The sequence below is a fragment of the Eutrigla gurnardus genome (genome assembly GCF_963514095.1).
Source record: "Eutrigla gurnardus genome assembly, chromosome: 6".
Classification (NCBI taxonomy): Eukaryota; Metazoa; Chordata; class Actinopteri; order Perciformes; family Triglidae; genus Eutrigla; species Eutrigla gurnardus.
Genome location: NC_139920.1, coordinates 17,104,241 through 17,116,323, shown reverse-complemented (window position 1 = coordinate 17,116,323; position 12,083 = coordinate 17,104,241). Strand labels below are relative to the sequence as shown.

Genomic DNA, 12,083 nt, shown 5'->3' with positions numbered 1-12,083 from the left:
TTTTAGCTCTCTTTGAAATGCAGAATGGCCTGAAATAACAGCATGAATCCTTTCATCTGCAGAACCTAAGCAAGCCATCCTAACGACATGGTAGAAGCAGACAAGATGCGGTCTGTTTGCATGGGAGGATGGCACTTCTCTGCCTCGAGGAGATGATGATGCATTTGTGTTTGTTTATGGCTGAGTGGACGCTGAACTCATTGAGTCAGATTTAAGCTAATGATGCATGAAAATCTAGATGAGTTTGGAAAGAGGTAGGAAACCGGAAAAAAACAGTATCAGCCTCTCTCCTTGCTATTGACGGATCTGAAGCCTGACAAGATCCAAACCACACAGGGCAGTAAAAGCACAGTCCAGTCAACAGCTCCAGAAAGGACGCCAGTGTCCGTCCCTCCGGCAGATTTTCATCAGCAGCAGCAGCAGCCAGGCATCCGGTCTGTATCGGTCAGTAGATGCTTCCGATGGGCAGCCAGCTCCTCCAGATGGAAAGTCACTTCTGCTCTCAGCAACAAAGGCTAGATGGATAAGTGCTTATGAGTGCATGTTGTTGTGCTATCAGGAGTGATGGTCCTGGCCAGCAGCTGGGGTGAGGCAGAGCAAATAAACCACACAGCGCTTCCTGTCCAGCGCCTCTCGCAGCCTTCCTTGGTTTCTCTACCCCCTCAGTTTCTCTTTGTTATGCTAACAGCTAACAGCTAGCAGCGAACAGGGGCGGCTCCATTGCAGGGGTCTGGATGGTGGACAGAGGTAGCGTGTTGAAGAAATGCATAGCCAGGCAACAGAGAAGAGGAGAAGGCGGAGGTAGAGGAATAGGCGATAAAGAAGACAAAGAACTGTGGGAAAGAAGACGCTCCGAGCAGTTATCCACGGGAGGTAAAGATGAAGAGGAAAAACCAAAAACACAGAGCTTTCCTTCTCCAGGTCCAGATTGATAACGCTATAAGCTTATGCTCCTGTTGTGATGTGGATGGCGACTGCTAAGCAAGAGAGGGAGGGAGGGTGAACACAGATGGAGGGAGGGGTGATGAGAGCGGAGAGGAGAGCAGGATAGATGGAGGAGGGAGGAGGGAGCCTCGGGGGAGAATGCCGTCATGCCTGGCCAATGACAGGCGAGCAGTGGAAGCCCCTTCCATCCTCCTCACATCCTCATTTGTTCTCCATTCCCAACCATCGCATGCACCGCATCTTTCTGTCTGACACACAGAATACATTATGGCTGCGATATAGAGAAGGGGGGCTTTTGACAACCACGTATGATTCATTTAGAGAGGAACGTCGGAGTGTAGCTGCATTACTACATAAAAGCAAAACATTTAGTATATTTAATATTATTATTGATGAGACAATCTGCAAATTGATTGCCGTTACCAGTTCTAATGTTACCAGTTTTAACGGAAGAATGATTTTAGTCTGTTTACACTGAATAGAATAAATACTGGATCAGAATCAGTATAGGCTTAGTTATGGAGGCCAAAAAAACAACAACAAAAAGCTTTATTGGGGCATCTTTAAGTTTTCAAGCCTCCTATTTTTTCATCAGAGGCTGTATATGAACAATGTTAAACTCATCTTTGAATGGTCAAAGCTTTTCTAATAAACACCTGACAAACATTCCTTTCCACACTGACTCACAATATGATGATAATGTATATTTGCAGCCTCCATATTCCTTTTAATAATTAATTGATACATTTGATTTTCTTGAGGATTTACGAGAAGCCATGGTGTTATTTGGGGGGAAGTGAAGCAGAAGAGTGAGCTGTAATGATCATTTGAATTAGATAACTGATAGTATGATTAACAGTTGTTACTACTATATCTTTTCTATCTGCATGTTAATGGGAGCTGAGAATTACGCTTCAGTCTGAAATTACAAATTTTAACGGCTTTCCATTAGCTAGATGAATAACAAATTACGTTTTTTCTAAAAGAAATTCAATCTTTATATCAAATTAAACCTGTAAAAAAAAAAACTGACGCTAAACTCTGTTTACTTTGTTTCAGTATAAATATATTCATACTTTGAGTACACATCTTCTTTCACTGGATATCCGTTGCAATTTGTGGATTTAATTTGTTGCATCATGCTATTTGTTTGTTGTTGTTGTTGCTGACAGTTTCTTTTTGAAAATGCAATTAAAATCATGATTTTAAATTAAAATGGTTATATTTGCTCTTAGCTGTACAACTTGTTCAACATTATGTGTTTATACATTTTCCCTTTACTACATCCCAAGTTGTTTTAAATGGAGAATTACATTGCATGTGTAAATAGGTTAGTAGCTTAAGCTGAGAGCAGGTGTGGGTGCTAGTTGAAACATTAATACAATTAATATAATTCATATACTGCTCAAACCATAAACTACAACACAGACATGATAGTTAATTGAACACTGAAATGTCTATTTTTTGTTGTTGTAACACATACTGCGTCACAATCCAAAATATTTTTTTTTAACATAACGTGTCTTTACAAACATACGTTACCAACAAATCAGCCTCCTAACTTCCAGATGAAATGTTTGATTTGACCACTAGAGGGCAAGAAAAGCCAAAGACAAACTAACCACTTTCTATCACATCAGACCAAGGACTTAATGCACCTCTTCAAACAATAACAATGCCTCTCCTGCACAATCATGCTTCCCCAAAAATGTGATCAGTAGTTTCTAGTAACATTCTTATTAATAACAACTACACAAACTGCTCAGAAAACCTGTCAGTAACTACAATCAATCGTGTATTTTTACGTGAAATTAATGTAATACAATGCCAAAAATGTAAAAGATCTGAGTTTTCTTAAACAAACACGGGTTTATCTCTGGTGCACAAAACAAAATTAACATATCATTCAAAAAAGTACATTATTTATTATTGATTGAAACAAAGTGGATCCAACAGTGGATTCTTGACATGAAAACTGAGTTGAGACTGAGTCAGAAATGTAATCATCTGGTTAGAGATGAATGAAGATATGCAAGTGTGTACTAACCTTGAGCAGGGCCAGGGCTACGTTGAAGATGATGCTCAGACCCTGGAAGAGAGAGGAGAATTAAATGTCAAGTAGAGGCAAAATGTTATTCTGATTCGGCAGGTTTTTAAAAGTTTCACTGTATTTATTTCTGATACAACTGACAGTTTTAACTGAAATTTACATTTATTTACAGCTGTACATGTGCAGCTTTACATGTTCACAACACCCAATAGATAATACAGCAGATGAGTAGATATCTGACCTGAAGATCGGCTACATTAGTTACAAATAACTAACAATTATATTATTATCCTATAGCACCCTAAGCTTCAGGTAGGTCGATTGTATTGTACCGTATATCTTACTTACTGAAGTAATCGCTTCAGTCATTCAGTTTAACTAATTTTGATGTGTGCTGCATCGATTAAGTTAATCAGCACTATATATAATATATAATGTAAACATAAAGGTAACGACAGCACAAAAGAACCCTCACTAAAGGCACTGACTTGAATTTCAATATCTTTGACAATACTGTATTATACTGTACTATATTACACCAGGAGGTACTGTTAAAGTGTCAAGAAGGGAAAACCAGATAAAGCTAAAAGTTTCCTTTGTTTCCTAATTATATGCATAATGTATCAACATGAACCACCTATCATTGTGGTAAGAAATGTTGTTTACATTCTGTGCTTCATTTGTAAATTAATGCTGTGACAACATGTTTCTTCCTTCCTCTTTGTGGATACAATGCTTCTTATTTTAACACGGAAAGAAAGAAAACCTAAAGCTGATGTCAGCTCTGCATGGAACACCCATCTCCTTGGTCTCTGTGACAACCAGTTCACATGGCAACACAGAGCTAAAAATATCTGGACAGCTCTAAAAATAACTGCAGAAAGAGAAAAGAGAGGGGGGAGCTCTGCCTGCGACCACCTATCTTTGTAGGCCTCAAGATGGTGCTACAGTGCTGATGGAGGATCAAAGGTGCGTATGAGAGAGAGAGGAATATAATCTCAGTGTGTGAGAGACTACGGAGAGAAAGACAGGTAAACGAGCAGAGAGGGGAGACATCTTGGAACAATAGGCCAAGGGAGGAGTGAAGGTTCAGGACTACATGCTAATACAAACAAACAGATGCGTGTTGAGCAGAGTTACGTGAATAGAGGCGTAGATGTCGGATCATTTTGTAGTTCAAATGTGATATTCTTTGTAAAAGAAATAAAAGAAATCTAGGACAGTATTAAGTAGTTACTAGGAACGAAAGTGGTAATATCTGATGACTGTAAGACAACTTACATATAACCTAAAAAACATCACACGACATCACCATGTGAGCCTGGGACTGCCCACCAATCAGCAGAAATTAGGCAAAAAGTGGTTAGTGAGGAGAACGAGCAATGAGAGACTTCTGTTTACATAGAGAAAAAAAGATGAGTAGAAAAACAAACCCCAAAGAAAATAATAGGAACACTACTGGTTGAATAAATAGAAGATCGAGTCAGTCAATCAACATGTAATGACAAACAGCAGAAGAAACTAAACGGACAACGACAAAAGTTGTTAAAATGGCAAGCGGGAAATGACTGAAGAAGGAAAGTGAAAGATGACAGATTGAGGAAGCAATAAAGGAGTCGGAAAAGATGATGGAGAGAGCCAAAAAAAGAGGAGGGCATAAAGAGAGGGATGAAGGAGATATGCATTCTGGTTTAACAAGCAGATTCTCATCATGCGGCTCATTGGGTGAGAAAGACCTCTGAAACTTTTAATTGTTCTGCCTGGGGCCAATAGGAAGGCAGAGAGGGGAAGGATGTGGAGGGTAGAGGAAACAAAAAGGGCATTTGACTTTTGATGTTTTGTATAATGAAACTTTTCAGTCGGAGATGTAAAAAGAAATATTAAAAACACTTATAATCCAACACTTTTCATGTTTTCTATACACCTACATAGAGTGGACACATAATTCTGATTGGTAGTGGAGGTGGCCTCACATTTAGGTCAGCATTTGAGACAGTGAATCATACTGTTTTGCTGAGTCACCTGAGTTATTCTGCTTTAACTCCTCTGAATCATAAATGTCAACAACATAGCTGTTGTTATGGGTAATGCCTCTTCGTTATCCGCTCATGTTGGCCGTGGTGTTCATCAAGGCTCTGTTGTTGGCCCATTATTACTTTGAGTTTCTATGCTTCCAACAAAATATTTATTTTTCACGGGGCCGCAGCTGCATTGTTCCACCTCCAGAAAGGGGCCTCAGACTCTCCCAGGGCATCCTCATTACACATTTGGCTTCAGTGGGTCTGTCTGGCAGCCTTACTGGCCACCTGATCCGACTCACCAGCTAGAACATCAGATGGTGCTTCCAAAGCAACAGAAAATCATCAGGCGTGGTTCATCATTCACATGGTGTTTTGTCACCAGGTACAGTAGAGTTATGAACTACATTATGCTTAAACATAATGTGCTCATTTCAGAAAGTCAGTGACTAATCCAATAAAAAAACACATTGCTGGTTCAGATCACGAGAAACCCCTCCAGGTTTTAGTACTGAGTTCATGAAGCATTTTGTGTCTGACGGTGAATAAAGTCTATTTACATTGTCTATGAAGGTTCTCAGTCATCCAGGTCATGGTAATCCTTAAAGGCTTCGTTGTGGGCAACTGGACTTAATATAGGTTCTTGAAGACGTTTGACCTCTTCTTCTTCTCTATGAACCTAGAGCAAGTCCAGTTGCCTAAGACAAAGATTTAAATTTTTTTTTTACATTATACATGTTTTAGCATGCTTTACCAAAAGAAATTCAGTTTCAGTGTTTGAGCTTTGTTTGTTCACCATGTGTGCCTGTTTTTAAAACAAGGAGCAGTGATGGGTATCGAGTCAAGTGGTCCTAAAGACATTAAATCAATGATTGTATCATGCGCTTAAAAGCCTGATCAGCGCATTCCTATTGATTACATTTGGAAGATATAGGATCAAACCAAAGCTGGTCTGTAGAGTGTAGAGCATATCACTGTACAGTTGAAGCGACTCCCCCTCCCTCCCTCTATCCTTCTTTTTCCTTTTCATGTCTCCTTCCTTAGTGGTTGTCATGTTCCTCCTAACATCTCAGGAACCTCTGCCACTCCTTCTATTCGTTCAGTGACCTCCTTAACTACCTCCTCACATCTTTTGAGAAGGTTGGCTCTCCCCTCATCAGACCCAGGGCAATGTAAGCCAAATCCCTCTTCATATACTACCAGTACAACAAGGTGCAGTGAGCCAAAGTATACCTCACAGAGCAGCAGATCAGTGATGTGAAAAACCATGCACAGGGGGAACTTGGCAGTGAAGAGGGTGAGGAACCACTGGGAGGCGTACATGTGTGCCTCCAGGTTCAGCTCCTGGAAGTGGGACCACAGGTCTGGAAGCTGCTCCTGTGGGAGCGGATAGAAGAGGAGGATGTTTTGAGATGAAACAGCACATACAAGAATAGAGGGACGTGGCTCTGTTTGTCATTTCAATTGTATGTTCTTTGATTTTATTCATCCTTTATTAAATCATGCTGTCTCTCTGAGATGATAATCTCTTGCAAGAGAGACCAAAGAACAAAATAAAAAGTTGAAAAAGACACAATTCTGTATCACATCCCAGCTGCCAAACAGTCAGAGACATTATTCGTAATTGCACACATTTTAAAACGACATAAAAAGAAAAGGATACTATATTATATAGAGCAAGTAAATTCATAAATGACATTTACAAATCTGCAACGTGAACGAGCAATTTTACCTTTGTTGAGCAATCTTTTTCACGTAATGTACAAATTGTATGAGTACCAGAACTCAGCATTGCCAATGTTATTATATTTTTCTGTGTAACTCATTTGATGAGGATTACTAGATACATTTTTTTTCTTCCACTAATTATTCTCTTTCCTCAGCATTTGCTTGTTCGAGATTTTCTTTAAAATATAAAAACATTTCTAACATTTATACCTGAAAGAGGCAGCTGTACCTTTCAAGTACACTAGCATGTGTGTCTAGCCTCCATGCATGTCCGTGCCACATGACACCTGAATAGATCAGATAGTGAGCTCCCACCTGTGTGCTAATGATTAGCAGTCAATGCTAACATCCTTAGATTGATCACATTAAGTCGATGCTAACTCAGTTGATCTGGATACTGCGAGACGACTGCTGAGGGGGTCAGGATGGATTCCTGGGCTGGACTAAACTTTACTCGGTGAGTGATTTCTGCTGAGTCAGATGGGACTTGACCAGCACCAGAATCATCAGCCTCACCAGACAGGAATAATATAATTTAGCCTACAGAGAATGCAAGTCTTGCACACATAGACTTAGAAGTTATTCTTGTTATATTGCATTAAATGTTGTGACCAGAAACGAGTCAAACAGGCAATAACAAACATGTGGACCCCCACAGATGATGCAATCACTGGTAACAGGCTCTAAGTGTTTGAATATGATCAGACTTGCTTTTATGGAATGCAAATACATTTTGGAAGGCTATTTGCATTGTCTGCAAGTCCTTTCTTTTAGTGGCAACCAGTATGAGTAATTGCTCAAACCCTGCATTCAATCACTAATTAAATGAAACAGCCCGAGGGACCTTCATTTTTAAGGAAGTAAAAATGTTCCAAAATCAAATCTAGTATAAATAAATGGTCCTTGAGACCAGTCTGTACAACAAAGAGAGCTGGATATGTGAAGTGAGTATTATGGCCTTTCTGCCACTAAATGGGGAGATTTATCATTTCTTCATCTACACCAGGAGCCTGGAAATCGTGTGCGAGGTAAGAAGGTAGAAGTTAGTTATGACTCCCATGGTGCATTTCGGTGAGATATATCCAATCACAGAGCCTAAAATAGCTCAGACAGTTTAAGATTATGCTGTTGAGAAAGTTGAAAACAGAATTTGCAGGTTAGATAAATTCAGTTTTTAATTCTGAGCCAATAAAGGATGAAATCTGCAACAACAGGGCTGTCCTTCTTGACTGAGCCGACAAGGCGTTTTGAATTTGGAAGCGTTGTGATCGGCACCTCTGCCTGGCTTTTGAATTTATGAACAAAATGTGTTTTTCTCAAAAATGAAGTTAAAATAATTTAAAAAAAAAAATTGCAGAATGGGAATACAGTATGGGGATAAACCACTTCCAGAACCACCTCCCACTTCCCAACTCTATTTCACCCAGCAGCCCATCCATTCAGTCAAGCTCATATTCTCAGCATCAATTGTATTAAAATACATTTCACAACATTTAAAATATCATGACACATTGCATCACTAACCTGCATCATCCTCTCCAGTTGGTAGAACTTGCAGTGAAGATCCTCAAAGTTGTTTTTGTAGAGAGTTCTGAGGCCGTACTCATACATGATTTTCACCAAGACACAGAAGGCCTGTTCCTCTGGCATCTGAAACCGCACGAGTAATGTTAAACTATAGTGACATGAAATAAAACTGACTGTCCCAAACGGACATCTGTGGGAACAAAGCAAACCAGGACATTTTGTTTCAATCTCCACATTACAGCTGGTGGGCCTGCAGTCTTCAAGACAAGAAATAAGATGCATTTTATTATCCGACGCTGTTTGACCGCTCTAAATAAAGCCGGCAGAACAGAAGAAGGTGAAGTTGTGAACGCCGTGAAGAGACATACTTCACAGTGTTTACAAAAACCTGTTTTTATGTGAGTGAAAGCCCCCCCCCCCCCCCCCCCCACACACACACACACACACACACACACACACACACACACACACACACACACACACACACACACACACACACACACACACACACACACACACACACACACGCACGCACAGGTGATATTTAATATTTAGTGACAGTATGTGTTTGGGGCTGAATGGGCTCCTGCAGGTAAACCTGAACCCCTATTAATATTCCTGACAGCTCCTCTATAATCTATCCCTTCTTCCTCCTCTTCCTCTGTAACCCTTCTTCCTCCTCCTGCTTTATAACATCTCTTTCTTTCACTGCTGCCATCTCCCTCTTCCCGTTTGCAGCCATATCTTCCTCCTGTTTGCTACTCCTCCACTTTCCTATCATTTCCATATTTTCATGATGTGTCTTCACCAATTCACGCATATCTCCTTGAGAACTCTCCGACCATCCCTCCTCACCCTGACCTCTCTTCCTCTCTCCACTCCACTCCGCCTCCGTCTTCCTCCTCTTTCACTTCGGATGCCCTTGTGTTATTTGGACTTTAACCAAACTTCCTCCTCCAGTTGGGACTCCCGCCTCCATGTGTCTACTACTCTGTCTCTCGCCTTTTAACACCGTCACAAGTATAAATTTGAGTTATGTCTTATGAAATGCAACACATTTCTGAACAAAGGACTGAATAGAAAAAAGGTGTCCTTATACGTGTATATACGGTATAGAGAGCAGTTCTTAGAGAAGTGTGTGTCTGTCGGTGACCTTGAAAATAAATGCCTGAGAGAGTGAATGAATGTCTCCTGCACCACTTTCCCACTTCTGATTTTCTCCTTTGACTGTCTTATGCTTTCAGCTTTACCTTGTTTGGCACTCCCTCGCTCCCTCTATTCAACCACATCATTCTGCTATGAAGTGTTTTCATTCCAGCGGTCGGCCAGAGATGTTCTTTCTGTCTCCCTCCATGTACTCTCATATTGTCTCACTTTGCTTCATCGCATCGAACATAAAACATCGTTTCTATAGATGCAGAGAGGTGTAGGTGCAGCAGCACAGTGCTTCTTATATATATATTACATATTTTCTTCCTTATAAAGTGAAACTTGTAAGAATGTGTTTGACTGCTGCCCTCAACCACAGTCTGTAGCATCAATGTAACATCCCAGCAGCTCCAGAGGGCTTTTATTTTGAAAGCACGAGTAAATGGAAAAGCACAGGAAGCAAGTTCCTCATTAAATGTAAAGGAGGTTAATGTAATAGTTTTACTTTTAGGCTTTTCTAATGTTGTTGCTTAGAATGTGTACATACAGAAAGTAGATGAAATAACATCACATGATATTGTTAACTGTTCGGTTCAACCCAGCTTTGTATGCATGTGTGTATGTATTGTATCGATCTAGTCATCGTTCTGGTGTGTTGACCATGAAACAGCAGGCTCGATGGATGGATGACAAGGTCACTCACATGCAGCAGGAGAACAGCAGCGAGGAACGACTGACCCTGGCAATAACCAATTTCTTCATCGTAGACGGAATAGGCCTTTGAGAGAGAGAAAGAAAAAACAATTCTGTTTGGTTATTCTATTCTTCCACAACAGTACTTAATGATGCCAATAGTACATACATGTTATCATCACCATTGGCAGGTACATGCTAAATACACATTTTTTACCCACTAAGGCAACCTGAATACATTTCCTGCCACTCTTCGTCTTACAGAGTTATAATATTCACACACAAGGGGCTGCACAGTTCAACCACAGGGTGATACAGTGTAAGAACAGTAACTCGTTGCCGCATATGGGTTACCGTAACACGAGCACGGATATAGAACAGTGATTTACTCTGCTTGGAGTCATGGTGAAAACTGTTTCTTGTGACCACATGGTATGGTGGTATTTTTAGTATGCTCAGGAATTCCTGCTTCCTTCTCAGAGTCAGGATCAAGTCATCTCTACACCATTTGATCTGCTTTGCTGATCTAAAGCATTAGTACACAGAGACAGACGCAGAGACAGTTTCTCTCTAGCAACAGTGATTGTTTCTTTTTTTTCAGAGGAATTTCTCTGGAGGCTGTCTCTCTCTGTCTTTGGGTTTTCTCTTTGTTGGTGTCAACCTCTGTCTTCCCTCCCTTTTCGCTTGCTATGAGGTATCTATTCAACAAATGATGAGCTATCCAACAACATACAAATTAAATGCCCACCTTAAGAAACTTACTTTATAAGTGTAGCGGTGACTAAGGATATTATATTGCTCAGTCAATGAGCATTGAAGTTATTAGACATACAGAAAAACTGTCAACTGAGAAAATCTGGGGAGGGGTTTGATTTTTGCTAACATTCTCATTATTTTTGCTGCGTTAAAGGCACATTGCAACTTCTCTTTGTATCCACCATGGTTAGAGTGAAGTGATTAGTCCTATGCGCAGAGTATAACCATTTGCAATTCTACAGAATGGACTGGCGTCCTGTCCAGGGTGTACCCTGCCTTCGCCCAATGACAGCTGGGATCGGCTCCAGCCCCCCCGCGACCCTGAATACAGGATAAGCGGTAGATGATGGATGGATGGATGGATTCTACACAGGCTTTTATTTTATTTTTAAAACCTTCAATAACTGATTTATTTGGCCACCAGCAGCAGACACAAGTTGTGGCCAAAACAATGACATATCCCCTTTTGAGATGATATGATATGAACAATATGACCATGAGTGACTTGTTTAAAGGTCATATTGAATACATCCACAGAGCTTTTAGAAAGATGCAGAATCAAAGTATCAATTCTCTTTCTCTCTCAATTTTATTTTGATTGTGAATTAATGATTTAAAAAAATGTTGTCGGTCCGTAATTAATGTTTCGTTTACCTCTGTGTAGATGTGTGACATGTGGCTGCGGCTTCTAGCAAGACTTGTGAGTCAATAGAATACCGACCATGGTATCACGTGGTATCTCCGAGTAGTCAGGGGTCAGGAGTCTTTGGGGTTGCCAGATAGTGTGGAAAAAACGTGGAAAATGGCTGAGTTCGACGGTAAGCCGGTGGCGCTTCAGTACATTTTCGGTAAATGTATAGCTACATGTTGCAAAATGAATTCATACCACGAAAGATTCAGACTGAGTCTGTGAGTGTCACTCCACTCGACCATGAAAACGCAGGTTGTGCAACGAACTGGCTACCCATTGAGGGCGCATGCTTCAAGCAACAGCTGTCTTGTGACGTGAATGCACCGAAGGGGGGAGTGCAAGCGCGACATCTAGTGGCTGGATGTTATCAATGTTGTCAATAGCACCTTTAAACATCCAGCATTTACACAGCAATGTCGTCATTCATTCGGGGACAAGTTTTTGGCCACCTTGTGACCACAGCTTCAAATTATCTTCTAACATCCTTGCAAGACTTATATGGGCTGGAAGAATCACATATTATCAC

General features: G+C 40.5%; 1 protein-coding gene across 2 annotated transcripts in view; it reads right to left on the bottom strand.

Annotated features, from left to right (window-relative positions):
- The window catches only part of rabgap1l (RAB GTPase activating protein 1-like), a 98,319-nt gene that overhangs the window by 19,384 nt on the left and 66,852 nt on the right, over nt 1-12,083 (bottom strand). For both annotated transcript variants that reach the window (XM_084012295.1, XM_084012296.1), the window contains exons 15-18: nt 10,121-10,195; nt 8,266-8,391; nt 6,247-6,390; nt 2,993-3,034 (exon numbers count right to left, since the gene is read on the bottom strand). In XM_084012295.1, the coding sequence (XP_083868421.1) occupies nt 2,993-3,034; nt 6,247-6,390; nt 8,266-8,391; nt 10,121-10,195 (387 nt within the window). The remainder of the gene's footprint in view (nt 1-2,992; nt 3,035-6,246; nt 6,391-8,265; nt 8,392-10,120; nt 10,196-12,083) is intronic.